The 19,766-nt window shown below is 44.7% G+C and overlaps 1 protein-coding gene across 12 annotated transcripts in view; it reads left to right on the forward strand.

Annotated features, from left to right (window-relative positions):
• Window positions 1-19,766, forward strand: part of SETD4 (SET domain containing 4) — a 94,034-nt gene that overhangs the window by 68,226 nt on the left and 6,042 nt on the right. For 6 of the 12 annotated variants that reach the window (XM_089331465.1, XM_089331469.1, XM_089331468.1 and 3 more), the window contains 7 exons: window positions 5,283-5,378; window positions 10,527-10,564; window positions 11,656-11,744; window positions 13,870-14,299; window positions 15,666-15,840; window positions 18,435-18,516; window positions 19,371-19,451. In XM_089331465.1, the coding sequence (XP_089187591.1) occupies window positions 5,283-5,378; window positions 10,527-10,564; window positions 11,656-11,744; window positions 13,870-14,299; window positions 15,666-15,840; window positions 18,435-18,516; window positions 19,371-19,451 (991 nt within the window). Of the gene's footprint in view, window positions 1-5,282; window positions 5,379-9,164; window positions 9,280-10,526; window positions 10,565-11,655; window positions 11,745-13,869; window positions 14,300-15,665; window positions 15,841-18,434; window positions 18,517-19,370; window positions 19,452-19,766 lie in introns of those variants that run through there. The other 6 variants (XM_089331473.1, XM_089331476.1, XM_089331472.1 and 3 more) reach the window with 5 other exon arrangements.

The raw sequence follows: 19,766 nt of genomic DNA on the forward strand, positions 1-19,766 counted from the left end.
AATGTTGATTAAAAGTGGGAGGCCCAATAGTTGTTTTTAGTTCCTGATTGGAGGAGGAAAGCTCTCAGTTTTTTACCATTAAGTATGTCGCTGTAATTTTTTTTTAATTTATTTGAGAGGAAGAAGAAGGGGAGAGGGAGGATGAGAGAGACGAGGGACAGAGAGATCTCTGATTCACTGGTTCACTCCTCTGATGCCCATAATAGCTGGGGCTGAGCCAGGCAGAAGCTAGGAGCTGAGAACTCAACTGGTTCTCCCATGTGGGTGACAGGGATTCAACTACTCCAGTCACTGCCTGATGCCCATCAGGGTGCACATTGGCAGGTGTCTGGAGTTAGTAGTGGAGGTGAGATTCCAAAGCAGGCCCTCTGTTACAGGCTGTAGGTACCCCAACCAACAGCTAAAATACTGGGCCAGAAGCCTGCCCCAGGCACTGAATTTTATCATCACAGTTTTGTGTCTGGAACATAAATGAATAAAGTCATGTCCACCAGCCCTGGAAATAGAGCAGGAGATGGACCAGGATGGCAAGTCTACTGCATACAGGACAGCTGACTGGGGAGCAAAGGTGGGAGAGGTTTCCTTTAAGGATGACAGGTTTTCCTAAAAAACAGCACCATGGGATAAACTGCACAAAGTGGTACATTTATATATGGAAGGAAACCTCTGTAGCCAAACATTTCCCAAGATGCAGCTCATTCCACTTTATGCTATGCAGGTTTCTAATTCCACTTTATGCTATGCAGGTTTCTAATTCCACTTTATGCTATGCAGGTTTCTAAGAAGTGAGGCTCAGTGGGCAGGTAGGGACTAGTGTACTAAGATTTTATTTATTTTTTTATTTATTTTTAAAAGATTTATTTATTTGAAAGAGTTACACAGAGAGAGAAGGGGAGACAGAAAGAGACAGAGAGAGAGAGCAAGGCTTCTGTGTTTGTCCCAGGAAGTGCCTGGTGTGGCCTCGGAGAGGAGCTGCACTTGCTCCCAGGAATTGCCCACCCCTGAGAGACTCCAGTGACAGAAGGAGTGAGCACACTTCAGAGCGTATTTACCCTGAACAGCAGGTATGCTGTCACCAGGGGGAAATACCCTAGGAGAGCCTGGAGAATTCTGATAACCACGAACTCTGATGCTGATTTTAAGACCAGAATTCCAGGAGTGGCTAAAACTTAAAAGTAAAACTTCTTGCATGTGCAGGTTACATAACAAATAAGCAGTTCCAACACACAATGGGAGTGTTTTTCTTCTCTGGTTGATGTTTGGCTGCAAGTGGAAAAAAAAAACTGCAAAGTCATTGTAGCCACAGCTTAAGACCAACACACGTGGAACTTAGGTTTTTTTTTTTTTTTTTTTTTTTTTTTTTGCTTCCAGACATAACTTAAGAGCTGTGAGCAACCTCAGGCTAGTCCATCCCAACAAATGTCAGATTACTAAAGTGCAAAAATGAATTGTGACAGATTCATCATTTCAGTGCTTCTTGACATCACGCCAATGGCGAAGAGCCAGCTGTGTTTTTAAAAATGAACTGCTAACCATTATGTAACCAAAGATCTTGGTCAGAAAGGCAAAAGAGAAAGATAAGCTCGCAGATGCTTAAGGATAAAATCTAAGTAACCAGAAAGTCACTCTTTACAGTGTATTTGTGTGTGTGTTTTAATGTAAAAAGCTGTTTTTTTTTTTTTTTTTTTTTCCAGCACGGTCAAACATAGGTTTTCCCCTATGTTCTTTTTTTTTTTTTTTAACTTTTATTTAATGACTATAAATTTCCAAAGTACAGCTTATGGATTACAATGGCTTCCCCCCATAAAGTCCCTCCCACCCGCAACCCTCTCCTTTCCCACTCCTTCTCCCCTTCCATTCACATCATGATTCATTTTCGATTCTCTTTATATACAGAAGATCAGTTTAGCATACATTAAGTAAAGATTTCAACAGTTTGCTCCCACACAGAAACATAAAGTGAAAAATACTGTTTGAGTACTAGTTATAGCATTAAATCTCAATGTACAGCACACTAAGGACAAAGATCCTACATGAGGAGTAAGTGCACAGTGACTCCTGTTGCTGACTTAACAAATTGACACTCTTGTTTATGGCATCAGTAATCAACCTAGGCTCTTGTCATGAGCTGCCAAGGCTATGGAAGCCCCCTGAGTTCACCAACTCTGATCATAGTTAGACAAGGCCATGGTCAAAGTGGAAGTTCTCTCCTCCCTTCAGAGAAAGGTACCTCCTTCTTTTTTTTTTTTTTTTTTTCTTCTTATTTTTTTTAAAATTTTTTTAAAAATTTTTTTTTTTTTGACAGGCAGAGTGGACAGTGAGAGAGAGAGAGAGACAGAGAGAAAGGTCTTCCTTTGCCGTTGGTTCACCCTCCAATGGCCGCCGCGGCCGGTGCGCTGTGGCTGGCGCACCGCGCTGATCCGATGGCAGGAGCCAGGAGCCAGGTGCTTTTCCTGGTCTCCCATGGGGTACAGGGCCCAAGCACCTGGGCCATCCTCCACTGCACTCCCTGGCCACAGAAGAGAGCTGGCCTGGAAGAGGGGCAACTGGGACAGAATCCGGCGCCCCGACTGGGACTAGAACCCAGTGTGCCGGCACCGCTAGGCGGAGGATTAGCCTAGTGAGCTGCGGCGCCGGCCGGTACCTCCTTCTTTGATGACGCATTCTTTCCACTGGGATCTCACTCACAGAGATCTTTCATTTAGGGTTTGTTTTTTTTTTTTTTTTTTTTTTTTTTTTTTTGCCAGAGTGTCTTCGCTTTCCATGCCTGAAATACTCTCATGGGCATTTCAGCTGGATCCGCGTGCCTTAAGGGCTGATTCTGAGGCCAGAGTGCTGTTTAGGACATCTGCCATTCTATGGGTCTGCTGTGTATCTCACTTCCCATGTTGGATCGTTCTCTCCCTTTTTGATTCTATCAGCTAGTATTTGCAGACACTATTCTTGTTTATGTGATCCCTTTGGTTAAAAAGCTATTTTCTATTCAATTTTATTAAAAAGCTGGATATGGATGGAAGGGCACAGGAGAGGGGATGTGCTCTAGTTTATAGTAGGAATAATGAAATTTATAATTTTTTTTGAGATCCAACCATGGCAGCCCTCTCAGCTAGTTGTCCCATGTACTATCACTGCATTTTGCTGATGAAAGAAAATTTGAAAAGGAGAGTCCCAGACCCCTCTGGTCCCCTTGGTGTGGAGTCACCCAAGGCACCTACCCACCCCAAGAGACAACACCAGGCTCTTAGGGGACTGGGTTCTCCCCTAGCTTGTCCCTGGCCTTTGGTAGCTCAATGTTGTCTTTCTTGACCATGCAGTAGATAGGCTCACCTGGAGCTACCTAGCAGTACATTAGGGACTGGAGCTCTCTTTTGGCACAGTAATATTTCAAGCTTGTTTCTTTGGTCCCCAAATACATTTTTTAAAGTGTGTCATGTTCTGTGTGCCCCACTAGACTGAACACAGTTTCATTGCGTGTGGCAAGTGCTCAGTGAATATTCACCTTTCAGCTCCTACAGAGTCAGGAGGCGTCTCATGCAGATAGGAAGTGGAAATGCTTACTGTCACTTTTTTTCATGAAGGGATGATTTTGAGAGTGAAAAAAGACGTTTCTAAAGCTGTGGTCCTTTTAAATGCCAACCTTTTTGTTAATTTGTTTACCTGTTGACGGAAGGTGCTATACAAATGTTTCTACTTTAATAAAAAATCACATAGATTTAGGGTGTATTTCAGGTGAAAGTTTGCCCTCGCTTCTCAACGCACTTCCTTCCCCTTTAACATTGAAGATGAAACAACTGTTTTATGTAACTGACACAAAAGAGGCCTGTTCTGCAAGTCCAAGTCAGTGAGATCAATGCTGAGTCCCTGAAAAACTGTAAGAATTCCCAGGCTAGAAACTAAAACATCCACAAACTCATACTCTTACTGAACAAATCCACCAACAAGATCAGGTAATTAATATATTACCCATGATACAATTAAAAAATTTTAAGTTGTGTATACCTACTAAGCAAATCCACCAACAAAATCAGATAATTAGTACATTACAAATGATGATATTTAAAAATTTTAAGCTGTATTTCTTGCTAGTTCAAAAAAAATGCTATTTTTTTTCTGTGTCAATTTTGTATCCTGTGACCTTGCTAAATTCTTTTCAAGTTTCTTAGCTGCTTATGTATTCCATCAGCTTGGCTACATATGTATGTATGTTTTCTGAGATCAAAGACAGGTTTACTTTCTTTCTACTTGGATACTTGGATGATTTTTTTTTTAAATAAAGATTTTTTATTTATTTGAAAGGCAGAGTTACAGAGAGGGAGAGGCAGAGGCAGAGGCAGAGAGAGAGAAGTCTTCCATCCACTGGTTCACTCCCCAAATGGCTGACATAGCCATGGCTGGTCCAGACTGAAGCCAGGAGCTTCATTCGGATCTCCTACATTGGTGCAGGGGCCCAAGCACTCGGGCCATCTTCCATTGCTTTCCCAGGCCATAGCAGAGAGCTGCATTTGAAGTGGAACAGCTGGGACTCAAACTGGTGCCCATATGAGATGCTGGCCATGCAGGCATTGGCTTAACCCTCTACACCACAGCACCAGCCCCTGGATGCCTTTATTTGTTTATTTTTTGCCTTATTGCACTAGGTAAACTGTGAGTACTATGTTGAATAAATGCAGGGGCCCAGGTATCCTTATGTAGTTCCAGGTGTCTGGGGGAAAGCACTAGTTTGCCACAGTTAGATGTGTCACAGTTAAACATACTGACAGGGAGGCAAAGAGAGAGTGGGAGCACACATTCCCATCTGCCAGTTCTGTCCCCAGTGTCCACAGTGGCTGAAGTTGGCCACACCGCTGCCTGAGTCTGAGTATCGGGAACTCAGTCTGTGTCTCCCGTGAGGATGGTGGGAGCTCAGCTTCCTGAGCCATCAGCACTGCCTACCAGGGTGCGAGTTAGCAGGAAGTTGGAGTGAGGAGCTGGATCCAAGAATGCTCTCTATACTGCTAGACTAAGGCTCACCCCTGTCTTTTGTTAGGTATTCTTTACCAGGTTCAAGAAGTTCTCCGCCTTGGTTTGCTGAGGGTTTTCTGTTAGATTTTACCAACAGTTTTCCCTGCATCTGTTAAGGTGCTTCTGTTATTTACTATTTTAGTTCACACTGTTTGTGCTTTTTGTGAAAATGTGGTGATTTTCTTCTCTGTCAGGTAGGCTTCATCAGGGGTGGCCTTTTGAAAAGGGCATCTAATTGTACAGTGATTTAATCCCCATTTGTTCTGTCCTTTCCTGACTAGTGAATGAGAGCTACAAGTCTGAATTTATAGATCTACAGAAGTGGCTGAAAGACAAGAAGTTTGAAGATAAAAACTTAGCACCTGCTCGTTTCCCAGGTAAGATCTGGGATTCAACTCCCCTTCCCCTCATGTGAAGGGTGTGCCAAAAGCAGAGATAATTCTTAAGAGGTTGGCTTTGTTTTCTCAGTGAACATATTGATTGCTGTGTGTTGGGCTTGTTACCTTGTAGCTTCCCTATATACATGTATTTCACCTTGTAAAAATAAATGCAGGTGGATTATAGAAATGACAACATGTTGAAATAAAATTAAAAAGGGAAAAAGGGGAATGAGGATAGAAAAGTAAGATGAAGCCAGGAATAAGGAGGACATGTAAGAGACACAGTTAAAAGTCTTGCACACTTGTCAGAGGTGAGCCACAAGTGGGATCATCTTTCCAGCGGCTGGCAGGCTGGTTGTGGTTGCTGGGCCAGATCTCTTAGTGTTTGTCTCCTCAGCAGAAGGGCAGGTGTTCCTGGAGCCTAGACCTGATGGAGGTAGCTATGTTGGATGCTCACAGGAAAGACATCTGTGATAGGGTGTGACATGGTGATCCGTCCACTCAGCAACATCTCTGTGGTGGCGGTTTTGTGGATTTTTCACATTGTGTGGGCTGATGGGGTTGTCCCACAGCTCCAGTGAATACCCATAGTTGGTAGATGTCTAAGAGTGGGAGACTTGCAATCAGCCTGGTGAAGTGCTTGTTCTCTGGGTGTCCCTAAAGGAGAGAACGTTAGAGAGCCCTCGGCACGTGCTGTCCCTATTCTTGTTTGTGGCAAGTACTGGCCAAGGCACACTCTCTGTGACAGTTCATGACAGAGCTGCGGGCACCTGCAGTCATCTGAGCTCATATGAGGAGAACATTCTTTTTTTTTTTTTTTTCTTTTGACAGGCAGAGTGGACAGTGAGAGAGAGAGACAGAGAGAAAGGTCTTCCTTTGCCGTTGGTTCACCCTCTAATGGCTGCGGCGGCCATCGTGCTGCGGCCGGCGCAGCGCGCTGATCCAAAGCCAGGAGCCAGGTCCTTCTCCTGGTCTCCCATGGGGTGCAGGACCCAAGCACTTGGGCCATCCTCCACTGCACTCCCGGGCCAGAGCAGAGAGCTGGCCTGGAAGAGGGGCAACCGGGACAGAATCTGGCACCCTGACCGGGACTAGAACCGGTGTGCCGGTACCCCAGGTGGAGGATTAGCCTATTGAGCCATGGCGCCGGCCAACATTCTTTTCTGAAAATTAAAGAGCTTGTGTTTGGAGGTTAGATTTGGTTAGCTGGCAGTGACTATGTGCCTGAGTTCAGGGCCACCCTGCTCTGCCCCTAGGTGGGCTGGAGACACCCACAGGGTAGAACAAAATGTTCTTCAAACATATTTGGGGTCCAGCTGTAGGAAAGAGACAGTTGCGTGATTAGGGACCTCATGCTCTGTGTCACAGGGCAGGCTGCAGAAATGTTGCCTTACAGAAAATTTAAAGCATATTTCACCAATTGCTCAGCTGGCCATTAGGATAGTTATTCAGGCACCCATTGGGTATTTGAACTTTGAGCAAAATTTCTTGTTTGTCCCCCAAGGTAAAAGACTGCTCATTTGCCCTTGGCTGAGTGAGGTAGTATGTGTAAGTTCATGAATCACACATGCTTCCTTGGGGCCCAAGAGCTGCATTTGGGCTGTCAACCCAAACAATGACAGAGAATGGCTCCCAAAACAAAGAGCTTTATCAGGAATAGCAGGCACTGTGATTTGGGATTCCTGTGCTGTAGCGAGCTATGGGCCTGTTTAGGAGGCAGAGGGAGACAGGTTTTTTTTTTTTTTTTTTTTTTTTTAAGACTTGTTTATTTATTTCAAAGTCAGAATGTCAGAATTACACAGGGAGAAGGAGAGACAGAGAAAGAGGTCTTCCATCCTCTGGTTCACTCCCCAATTGCCTGCAACAGCCGGAGCTGCACTGATCAGGAGCCAGGAGCCAGGAGCTTCTTTTGGGTCTTCCCATGCAGGTGCAGGGGCACAAGGATGTGGACCACACTCAACTGCTTTCCCAGGCCATAGCAGAGAGATGGATATGAAGTGGAGCAGACGGGACTAGAACCGGTGCCCACCCGCACTGAGACAGGGTTTTTTTTTTTTTGGCCAGGCAGAGTTAGAGAGAGAGAGAGAGAGAGAGAGAAAGAGAGACACAGCCGGTGTGCTGTGTTGATCCGAAGCCAGGAGCCAGGTGTTTCCTCCTGGTCTCCCATGCGGGTGCAGGGCCCAAGCACTTGGGCCATCCTCCACTGCCTTCCCGGGCCACAGCAGAGAGCTGGACTGGAAGAGGAACAACCGGCACCCCAACTGGGACTAGAACCCGGGATGCCGGTGCCGCTGGTGGAGGATTAGTCTAGTGAGCTGCGGCGCCGGCTAGACAGGGTTTTTAAAGGTAGTATGAAGAGGGTCACACAAGTTGTTGAAATAATTATTGTTAGCCATGAAGACCCATAGCAAGGTCGATGTCCATCCAAAGTTGAGTGGACAGTTGCTGGGCAGGCCTTGTATTTTTAGGCAAGGTTGTGCTTTGGCAAAGTCTGTTGTGATAGCTCCTGTTGTTAGGTGGTTATGAGTGAGGACACACCCATCGTGGCCTTCCCTGGCTCCATTTTGTCAGAGTTTGACAGAAGTGACTCCATTCTGGTAGTGACAACTTTTCACAGCACTGTTTTTTATTGAGGCCTCTTACAGTATGATCATGAACCATAATTGTCAGCGTGTTTAACTGTGTTTCCGTGTGTCAAATGGTCAGTAAAAGCCACATCCTTAGATCATACTGTCTTCACCAGGTGATCAAAGAAAATAGTGGCAGGAGTGGCTTTGCGGTTCCCAAGGCCTGCTTCCCTTCTGGGTGTCACTCTGCCCTAAGATGGATAGGTTTAATGTGCTTAAAAGCAGTTGGCAAGTGGTTTAGATACAATCCTTGAAAATAATCTATCTGTAATTTGGGGAAGTAAAGTTAAGAAAAAATATTATTTATTTATTTATTTATTTATTTTATTTGTTTGAAGACAAGGGTTCTCATTTTTAACAGTGGGAATTGTTTGTCCTGGCCCCAGACTCCTGGCCATGGAGGTGCTAAGGCAGATGGTTTGCCAGTGATCTGAGCCCACTGCTTACAGTTTTGGGAACAGGAGACTTTGTCTAAGTGCTTTGTGCATTTTCAGATTTTAATCAGTGTGTGATAGGAAGGAACATTTTTGGAATATCTTGTAACAAAATGTGGGGAAGTTAGTATTAGCTTCAGAAAGGGCATGAGGAGGCTCTTAAGTTGCAAGCCGTGTTCTGTTTGGGCTGTTATCTGGTTTACATTCTGGGGACTGGCTCCAGAGTCTGCTTTGACGACCACACCACTTGCTGGCTCTGAGCGTTCTGGATTTATAATCCAGAGATTCTAAGCCAGTGAGGCATGCAGTTAAGCTTCACTGCTGACAGGCACTTCCACCTTGACGAGTGGATTCATTGTGAAAATGTCACTAAGTGCAGATTACTGGGATAGGTGTTTTGATATTGAGCAATATATTATAGAAATATAAATGGAGGGGCTGGCGCTGAGGCATAGTGGGTAAAGCTGCCTCTGCAGTGCTGGCATCCCATATGGGTGCCGATCCAGGTCTCTGCTGTGGCCTAGGAAAGCAGTAGAAGATAGCTCAAGTCCTTGGGCCCCTGCAACCCCATGGGAGACCTAGAGGAAGCTCCTGGCTCCTGACTTTGGATTGGCATAGCTCTGGCCATTGGGGCCATCTGGGGAGTGAACCATTGGATGGAAGCACTCGCTCATGTTTCTCTCTCTCTCTCTCTCTCTCTCTCTCTCTGTCTCGGGCCCAAGCACTTTGCCCATCCTCCACTGCCTTCCCGGGCCACAGCAGAGAGCTGGACTGGAACCAGGACTAGAACCCAGCACCCATATGGGATGCTGGCACCACAGGCATAGGATTAACCAAGTGAGCCACGGCGCCGGCCCTGCTTACTGAATCTTAAAAAAAGAAATATAAATGGAGTACTTCCCAGCTGAGAAGAAAGGTCAAGAACTATGAATGTGGAGAGATTAACACCTTAGGCCTCCTCGGGTCAGAGAATACTTTTGCCTGCTGGGAAAGCCATCAGCTGAGCAATGTTCATCTGACTGTCGTCCAGCAAGGGAGCCGTGGGCATGGAGGGATGAGCTTCTGGAAGTTGGTGGAGTTTTAACAGTGCAGAATGAAGTCACCATGGTGACTGTGCTCTGGTCAGAGCCTGGGCTTGCAGCTACAGCTGGCTCTGGATCTACTCAGGCCAGCTCCCCAAGGTCCAGGAGAGCCCCTCTAGAGGGTGACTTGGTTGGGGAAAGGAGGATAAGGTTCATAGGTTCTGCCAACCTGAGTGCGGTTGACTGGTCTATACGTCAAAAGCGTCTCAGGGTCTCTACTGGGGAAAGCCAAGTCTGATGATGAAGTGACCTGGGGGGGTCTAGCCTTGGAGGTTGGGTGGGCATTGGGAGTAGGCTCCCTCCCTTATTGATACACCTTGGAGCAGAGAGTCCAGCTGGACGGTTTCTGTGGGAGGCCCAGGTGTAGATCAGTAAGAAGTCCATGGTGGTCTTTAGGTCTCAACTCTGAAGCTTGCTTTGCCTTCAAGGATTGTAAATGCACATGGAGGTCAGGCCATTTTTAAAAATTATTTATTTATTTATTTGACAGGCAGAGTGGACAGTGAGAGAGAGAGAGAGAGAGACAGAGAGAAAGGTCTTCCTTTTCCGTTGGTTCACCTTCCAATAGCTGTTGCGGCCAGTGCGCTGCTGCCGGCGCATCACGCTGATCCGAAGCCAGGAGCCAGGTGCTTCTCCTGGTCTCCCATGGGGTGCAGGGCCCAAGCACCTGGGCCATCCTCCACTGCATTCCCTGGCCACAGCAGAGAGCTGGCCTGGAAGAGGGGCAACCGGGACAGAATCCGGCGACCCGACCGGGACTAGAACCCGGTGTGCAGGCGCCGCAGGCGGAGGATTAACCTAGTGAGCCGCAGCTCCGGCCGAGATCAGGCCATTTTTAAAAATAGTTTCCCGATCCCTTCTTCCTCTTGGGAATCAAAGGCTGAGATGCCCAGCCTCAGTGTTGCGTAATTCTGAAGTTCATTTGCATCTTTAATTCAAAGTGGGGTCTCTAGGACTTGAAGGTATCATTGGATGTACCCTCATCTGCCTTTGCTTTCCTAGGTACAGGAAGAGGGCTGATGAGCACAGTGTCCTTGCAGGTGAGAACTTCTCTTTTATCCCTGAAACCCATTGTAGGTCATTTTGCTTTGTTTTTATAGTTCCGGTCAAGTGAATTAAAAATGTTTTAGACATATAAGCATTTTTGCCTAATGGATATGTTTGAATGTAAGTGCCAACAAGGATTACGTTTTCTCTAAACCCAAAGTCACAGTTCTTCAACAGTGCAGAAATTTGCTTTGCTCAAGACAAACTAGCCTGGAGGAAGCAGACTTGAGCTGGTGGTGCGGTCTCATGGCCATCTAAGCCCACACTTCCACCTGACCCCATCATGCCGTGGCTGTTAGAGCTTGAGCAGTGGACAGGAGTAAGCGGGTGAGGAAGGCAGGCTTCCCCCACTGAGGGCATTCCAGCCCCATCTCATTGGACAGTGACTCCAGCAGGCTGCGATCCTCACGGTCTTTCCCCGGCATTGCCCTGTCCAGATAAGATAACAGGTGAGGTGAGGAGAGAAGGCACGTGGGGTAGACCGCTAGCAGTCTGCACAGCAGTTTTATAAATTAAATCATACTGCAGGTGTGCCAGGGCCATGGCCCTCCTGTGAGTGGCTGTGAACATGGGCCCTGTCCCAGGATTGCCTTCAGCTCTCTCTCTGACCTGAAGCAGGACTCAGGATCCTCTCAACCTTTGTTCCGGACCTGGAAGATGAGGAGGCGATGACGTAGATGATCTGCAAGGTCCCCACTAGTTCCCTCTGTGCCATTTTAAAGGACATCCAATGAACAGTTTCTGCCAAGCTAGAAATATATTTCTTCCTTTATTTTAAAATTATTTTTATTTATTTCTAATTCCTTAATTTATTTAAACTCAGCTATGTGCATGTGTTTAGCCTAAAGAATGGTATCTTTTAATGTTGTAATTCTATTATGCTGTTTTTATTTAAAAATTTTTTTAAATTGTGAAATATATACAAAAATGCTTCAAAAAGTTCATGGAAAAATAGGATTAAAAATGCTTTATTTTGTGCAAAAAAATTTCAAATCTATGCATAGATTTTTCATAATAATGAACCCATACTTTGAGGTCCTTCCCAAAACTCACGTGTTCTAATCTTTACTTTCTTCTTGGCAAGGAGGGACAGATGATTATTTCGTTGCCTGAGAGTTGCCTGCTCACCACGGACACAGTGATTGAAAGCTACTTAGGGCCGTACATTACTAAGTAAGTGACCACCTGAATGCTGCTCTGGTGTAAGCGATTCTCCTGGACAGTCTCTGTCATTGGCAACTGGGTCATGTGACACATAGTTCATTAGGGCCCAGCTCCTTGTCTAGCTGATGAATACCTGAAATGATCTGGAGGCTTTACTCTGCTCCAGAGAGAGCGAGAGCGAGAGAGAGTGATGTCCCATCTGCTGACTCCCTCCCCATGTGACCACAGAAGTTGGTGGGTGAGGGTGAAGGGGAAGGGCTGGGCCACGCAGAAGCCAGGACTTAGGAACTCCGTCTGGGTCTCCCATGTGGATGCAGGCACCCAGGTATTTGAGCCACTACCTGCTGCCTCCCAGGGTGTGTGTTAGCAGGAAGCTGGAATAGGGAGCGGAGCCAGGACTGTAACCCAGGTGTTCTAATATGGGATGGATGCTGGTGTTCCAAGTGTTTTCTTAACCACTGTGCCAAAGATGTGCCTCTGTAAATTGCATTTTTAAGATTCCTAATAGGCTGCGTGGGGTGTGAGTGTGAATCTGATCCATCACTTTCTTAAGAATGAAGAATTATTGGGATAGTATTTGTAAGTCACAGCTGAGTCCCTTGGCTGATAGTAGCCTGTTCTGCATCATAATAGGTCTTGACAAATGCTAGTCTCTCTTTTATTTTTACCCTCCTTATGCTTGTTTGAATTCTCCAATTATGAAGAGCTGTTGGCATTCTGAGAGAATTAGTTCTGTGTAGGAATAGGAGAGAGGGGGCCCATGTGGGAGTTGAGACCCATGTTCCGGCTCATGTTTCTGGGCCTTTGTTTTGGGGCACCTCTGAGGACAGAACGAGTGAGATCCTTGGCAGAAGGGATTTCTAAGTTAGGACTGTCAAAAGATTGTTCTGTTTGGCAATTCTGGACTTCCCCCCACCCCACATTTTCAGAAGGGAGCTAATATATCTTTATAGGCCTAAGTAGAGGCAAGCGTGTTCTTGGTATTAACATTTTCTAACTTACTCTGAGTTAAGTATATGGTAAAATGGGAATTTGGAATTCAAAAGATTGATGGAAACTTTTTCAAAAAGCATTCATGCAGTATGAGATCTCTATTGGTAATTGTGTAAAGCTAAAGTACTCTATTATCTAACTTATAATAGAGTAGATAAGCTTGGGAGTAGATCGTTTGTAACTAACAAGACTAAAATAGGCATGTTCAGTTTGTCATCCAGGTTAGTGTCACCCTTAGAACATTGGGAAACAACAGAGGTGTTTTACTCTACTTTGTCCAATATGGTGGTCTGCACAGATGGCTGTTGAGCACTTGAACGTGCCTTGTCTGACTGAGGGACTGAGTTTTAAATGTTACAGGCAGCCCTCTGTGTCCACAGGTTCCATATTGTGGCTTTAGCCAACTGCAGATTGAAAATGTTTGATTTAAAAAAGTCCTTATTGTCTCTATTCGGCATGTACAGACTTGTTTTTCTGGTCATTATTCCTCAACAGTACAGTGTGGTAGCTGTTTTACAGTACTTACATTGTAATAGTTGTTATAACCTAGAGATGATTCAGAGTGCATGAGAGATGAGCATAGGAGGTGTGCCATTTTCTATGAGGGACTTGCACTCTGTGGCTTTCAGTAACCATGTGAGTCCTGGAACCAATTCCCTGCAGATACTGAGGGCCGCACATATTTAATTCTGAATCGTTGAAATTGAAGCTGGAGTTGCCTGTGTACCCAGTGGTTACTGTAGTGGATGGTGAGGGTCCAGCGTCTTTGCATCAGTTTCCCCCCACTGTGCTTGCCTAGCTGAAACAGATGTGCTTATGACAAAAGCTTGAAGCTAAATTGGAAGCCAAGGGGCTTTTGTAACAAGGAATCGCTTGCAAACAAACCTGGAGGTTGGGTTTCTGAGTTGGCATTGCTGGCTCATCAGTTTGGTTTGTTCAGTGCTGTTGTGTGCAGGGTGCACTAGGGAGAGGGATAGTCCTTGGGGAGGAAGGAGCTCTCTTGGCTGCCCTCAGTATACTCGAGTGTATATCGAGTGTTGACAATTTGAACACAGTCCCTGTGGCTGCAAAACCAAACACTTAGCTTATTCTGTATTTTGAGTAAAAGTAATTCCTTGAATCTGACTTTTAATTTTAAAAGGTGGAAGCCTCCTCCGTCTCCTCTGCTGGCTCTGTGCACATTTTTAGTTTCAGAAAAGCATGCTGGGGACCGGTCTCCCTGGAAGCCTTACCTGGAAATTTTGCCCAAGGCCTACACCTGCCCTGTTTGTTTGGATCCTGAAGTGGTGAATCTTCTGCCCAAACCTTTACAAATGAAGGCTGAGGAACAGAGAGCCCGTTTGTGGGAGTTCTTTGCTTCCTCCAGGGGCTTTTTCTCTTCCCTGCAGCCTCTGTTTGTGGAGCCCATTGACAGCATCTTCAGCTACAGTGCCCTCTTGTGGGCCTGGTGTACTGTCAACACCAGAGCTGTGTACCTGAGGCGCAGGCCGCGGGAGTGCCTGTCTGCTGAGCCCGACACCTGCGCACTTGCTCCGTACCTGGATCTGCTGAATCACAGCCCACATGTCCAGGTGAGAAGCTGACAGGTGGACCCAGGCTCTGTTTTGATAGGAAGGATTCCAACATGTAGAACCCATGACTTTGAATGGTGAGAGAAGCCAAAGGGATGAGTGAGCTGTTAGGTCAAGCTGCTGGCAGGAGTGTTCTTCTCTTTCACCTCAGCCCATTGTCACTGCTGGCATGGTTTTTCCTTTCTCCCATTTTTCTGCTCTACTGTCCTGGCCTGTGGGGTCCTGGACTCTCTTCCCTGGGCTGCTTTTCCTAGCACCCATCACCTGCCTGGCCTATGGGGCTGAGCTCTTGTTTACTCTCCTGTCCGATCCTGTTTCATTGATAACTTTATGGCACAGCTGTCAAACGTTGTCTTTGCTCTGCTAATACTAACTGATAGAAATCAAAAAGGGAGAGAATGATCCATCATGGGAAGTGAGATACACAGCAGACCCATAGAATGGCAGATGTCCTAAATAGCACTCTGGCCTCAGAATCAGCCCTTAAGGCATTCGGATCTGGCTGAAGAGCCCATGAGAGTATTTTAGGCGTGGAAAGCCAAGACACTCTGGAAAAAAAAAAAAAAAAAAAGAAGAAGAAGAAGACCTAAATGAAAGATCTCTGCGAGTGAGATCCCAGTGGAAACTACGGGGCCATCAAAGAAGGAGGTACCTTTCTCTGAAGGGAGGAGAGAACTTCCACTTTGACTATGACCCTGTTGGAATAAGATCGAAGTTGGTGAACTCAAAAGGCTTCCATAGCCTTGGGAACTCATATGGCTAGAGCCTAGGGAGATTACTGACGCCATAAATAAGAGTGTCAAATTGTTAAGTCAACAACAGGAGTCACTGTGTACTTAGTTCTCATGTGGGATCTGTCCTTAATGTGTTGTCCAGTGTGAAGTAATGCTATAGCTAGTACTGAAACAGTATTTTACACTTTGTGTTTCTGTGTGGGGGCAAACTGATGAAATCTTTACTTAATATATACTGAATTGATCTTCTGTATATAAAGATAATTGAAAATGAATCTTGATGTGAATGGAATGGGAGAGGGAGCGGGAGATGGGAGAGGTGCGAGTGGGAGGTAAATTATGGGGGGGAAAGCCATTGTAATCCATAAAGTGTACTTTGAAATTTATATTTACTAAATAAAAATAAATAAATAAATAAACAAATGAATGTAAAAAAAAGAGAAAGATTATAAAAAATGAACTTGCATGGGCAACCACAGAGGGTGGACAGGCTCAAGGGCAGAAGTGGCATTTTTCCCACGTGTCGTTAAATTCATAGATGAGTGTTTAGCTGCATCTGACATAATATGGTGACTGAATCCATTATTTAGTTTTATGCTTCAAAAAAAATCTTTAGCAATTTTCCTTCCTAGGTAGAAGCAGCGTTTAATGAGGAAACTCGTTGTTATGAAATTAGAACGGCTTCAAGGTTTAGAAAACACGAAGAGGTTTTCATCTGCTACGGCCCTCATGACAACCAGCGGCTGCTCCTGGAGTATGGCTTTGTTTCCGTCCGTAACCCTCATGCTTGTGTTTATGTCTCAGGAGGTTGGGATCAACTTTGTTCTTTTTTTTTTTTTTTTTTTTTTTTTTTTAAAGATTTTATTTGTTTATTTGAACGAGTTACAGAGAGGTAGAGACGGAGAGAGAGGTCTTTCATCCACTGGTTCACTCCCCAGATGGCCACAACTGCTGGAGCTGCGCCGATCTGAAGGCAGCAGCCAGGAGCTTCCTCTGGGTCTCCCACATGGGTGCAGGGGCCCAAGGACTTGGGCCATCTTCTACTGCTTTTCCAGGCCATAGCAGAGAGCTGGATCAGAAGAGGAGCAGCCGGGACTAGAACCAGTGGCTATATGGGATGCCGGCGCTTCAGGCTAGGGCTTTAACCTGCTATAGCACTGGCCCCTCAACTTTGTTCTTGCTGTTAAGATGTTGTAACTTTTTATCCCTCTGGAGATATGGTTATTTTCAGTTTTAACAAAAATAGGAAAACGTTAGGAACTTACATTTTTTTATGTAAAATGTTACATTATTTTGTCGTAGGTAGGTGTAGTCTTATTCTTACCGACTGTGCAGTTTCAGTGTTGGAGTAAAAACAACAGAGTTGGAGTGATACTGAGTAGAACTGGGGCACACAGGTGTCTTGCCTAGTGGTTATGATGCCCGTGTACCATATTGGATTTGATCTCTGACTGGCTCCTGACTTCAGCTGTCTGCTAATGCAGACCCTGGGAGACAGCATGATAACTCAAGTAATTGGGTTTCTGCCCCTCATGTGGGAGCCCTGGATCGAGTTCCTGGTTCTCAGCTTGCTGTTGCAAGCATTTGGGGAGTGAATAGTAGGTAGAAGCTTTCTATCTTTCTTTCTTCCTTTCTGTCACTCTGCCTTTCAAATAAAAAAACTTTTTTTTTGGAAGAACCAAGGAAAGTTTTATTGTACTGGGTCCTAATGTATTTCCTAAAAGGAAAATTGCTAGGGAGATAAGTATAATATTAACAGATAAAAGGAAATGGAAATGTTTGTACTGAGATATTTTTCTTTTTTTTTTTTTTTAAAGATTTATTTATTTATTTGAAAGAGTTACACAGAGAGAGGAGAGGCAGAGAGAGAGAGAGGTCTTTCATCCAATGGTTCACTCCCCAATTGGCTGCAACAGTTGGAGCTGTGCTGATCCAAAGCCAGGAGCTTCTTCCGGGTCTCCCACATGGGTGCAGGGGCCCAAGTATTTGGGCCATTTTGCACTGCTTTCCCAGGCCATAGCAGAGAGCTGGATTGGAAGTGGAGTAGCCGGGTCTCGAACCGGCGCCCATATGGGATGTTTGTGCTTCAGGCCAGGGCGTTAACCCACTGTACCACAGCGCTGGCCCCGATATTTTTCCTATTACTAAAGAAAATAGAATTAGAGGGTAATGAATAAAAAGTATTGTTAAGTACCTACTAAGTATAGGATACTACCAGTTGCAGAGAAACATCTAATAGGCAGTTCTTGCTTTTGGAATTTAATGCCATTAGATACTGATTCCTTTTGTGTGTGTGTATGATTAACTAGCCATTATTTATATTATTTTAAAATAATTTACGCATTAACTTTGTAGTTGAAGATTCCAAATACAGTATTAAAATTGGATTTTCTCCTGAAGAAGCAGCAGAGAGTCAGTTTTCTAGGCCATGAAGAATTGGTGAGGGGTGGGCATCGTGGCACTGCTGTTAAAGCTGCTACTTGGGATACCTGCATCCCATATCAAGTACCAGGTTCAAGTCCCAGTTTCACTTCTGATCTAGCTTCCTAATGATGTACTTCCTGGAAGGCGGCAGGTGATGGCTCAGGTCCTTGGGTCACTGCTCCTCATGGGAGACCTGGCTTGAGTTGTGGGCTCCTGCCTTCATGCTGGCCCAACCCCAACTATTGTGGATAGAAGGTCTCTCTCTCTCTCTGCTTTTTAAATAAAGTAAAAACTAGTGTATAATTTGAGGTAGTTTTAATGTAAGTTTGAATTGAAATAGGAACTACTGTATCCTATAGGGAGAATAATAATATTTTTAAAAATTTAAGAAAAGAGAAGGCAAAAACTAGAGCTTTTGGGGTCTCAGAAAAATAGCTTTGAGAGTTCAGATTCCTGATAACTTTAATGCTGATGGCTGTGAAAGTTTAGTTTGCCAAATAAATTATATTGAATAATATATATTTTAGTTACATTTTAAAAATGATAGAGAAATCATTCAAACAAAATAGCTTTGCTAATTTTTGTGTATTTACTTTCAGTGAATAGTTTTGAATTCTGGCCTTCAAAACTCAATATGATTCACCTCTCTTCATGGTTTTACAGAACCAATAATTTTGATGTGATTTCCCAGCAGTTACCCTAATGTGTCAGTTACCTGATTTTGTTGATGGGTTTGCTTAGTGGGAGTGGGAGGTTGTGGATGCTTTGTCCTCTAGCCTGAGAATTGCTGCTGCTTTTTGAAGACTGGATAATGATCCGTTTGAATTGGATGGCAGAATAGACCTCTTTGTGTGGATTGATAAAACTGTCTATGTCTTGATTGCTAAAGGGATGAGAGTGTGCTGAGAAGGGAAGGGAAGACACTTTGAATTACACCTAAATCTCCGTCTGATTTGACTCTTTTTTCTTTATTGTAGAAATACTTGTTAAATATCTTCCACCAACAGATAAACAGCTGAACAAAAAGGTTGCCATTTTAAAGGACCATGGTTTTATAGAGTAAGTGTTTCTCTGTCTCTTAAAATCATTCCTTCAGAAATCTTCATGAAAAGTTGGTTTTCCGTGTGTATGAGGCCCCTCCTGACTCTGGATGAGCTGAGAGGTGGGTATTTACTGAGTACTTGCCACGGGCAGTGAGTGTGCTCAGTGTAGTGGGGCACACACGGACCATGGCACACTCTGTAAAGAAATGTGTTTGCGGACCTGCGATACAAGCTTGAACTATTAAATGACTGTGAAAAGACAGTCCCTGCCCCTGCCTCTTGTGCAGTGAGTGGGGTCCTCAAGTGGGTGTCTGTCTACCGTGTGATCAGGAGGGACAGCACCGGGCTACTGCAGGCCAGGGACAGCCTGGCAGAGAGCCCACTCCTGTAAACTTGGTGCTGGCTCCTGGGGTGGGTCAGTGGCCGGTGATTCCACATCAAGAAAGTCTTGAGGGTCTCCCTTTCAAATTTTTTGGGTAAAATATAAGTTTTAAATAATGCAGTGACAGTGTTTGGGACAAGTAGCTGGGATGGCTGCCATTGATAATTCCTGAATTTCCTCATTCACGTTATAAACTGTAGCATGTCCTCTCCTGTGTCCCCTTCATCTGTGTTCAGCGTCTTAGTAAAACTGACTGGAAAATAGCTTTTTACTTTAATAAAAAAAAAGTCACTGGATAGAGAATTTTCAGTTATTTAGAATTTATTCCTAAACATCTTCAGGTTTATCTTTTCCTTTTTGATGAAGATAACAGGTTACATATAGTTAGCAGCTCATTTGAAAAAGAGGGCCGTCTGTCTCTCTAGCATTGTGCGGAGTCAGGAAGCCCTGTGGTGATGGCTCTGTCATGATTTGTTCTCCCACTTTAGAAATCTGACGTTTGGTTGGGATGGACCATCCTGGAGGCTGCTCACAGCTCTCAAGTTGTTATGTCTGGAACCTGAAAAATTGTAAGTTCCACATGTGTTGGTCTTAAGCTGTGGCTACAATCTGGACATGACTTTGGAGTTTTTTTTAGCTGACATTCAGACATTCAGATACCAACTAGAGAAGAAAAAAGAATGCCATTGTGTGCTGGAACTGCTTATTTGTTATGTAACCTGCACATACAGTGGATGTTTTACCTCTAAATTATAGCCATTCCTGGAATTCTGGACTTAGAATCAGCATCAGAGTACATGATTGTTAGAATTTTCCAGTCTGTTTGGATATATTCCCCCAGTGAGCAACGATGGAGTTCCGGGCTCCTGGCTTTGGCATTTGGT

Source organism: Oryctolagus cuniculus, chromosome 4 (genome assembly GCF_051225735.1).
Source record: "Oryctolagus cuniculus isolate XC-2025 breed Fujian yellow rabbit chromosome 4, ASM5122573v1, whole genome shotgun sequence".
Taxonomy (NCBI): Eukaryota; Metazoa; Chordata; class Mammalia; order Lagomorpha; family Leporidae; genus Oryctolagus; species Oryctolagus cuniculus.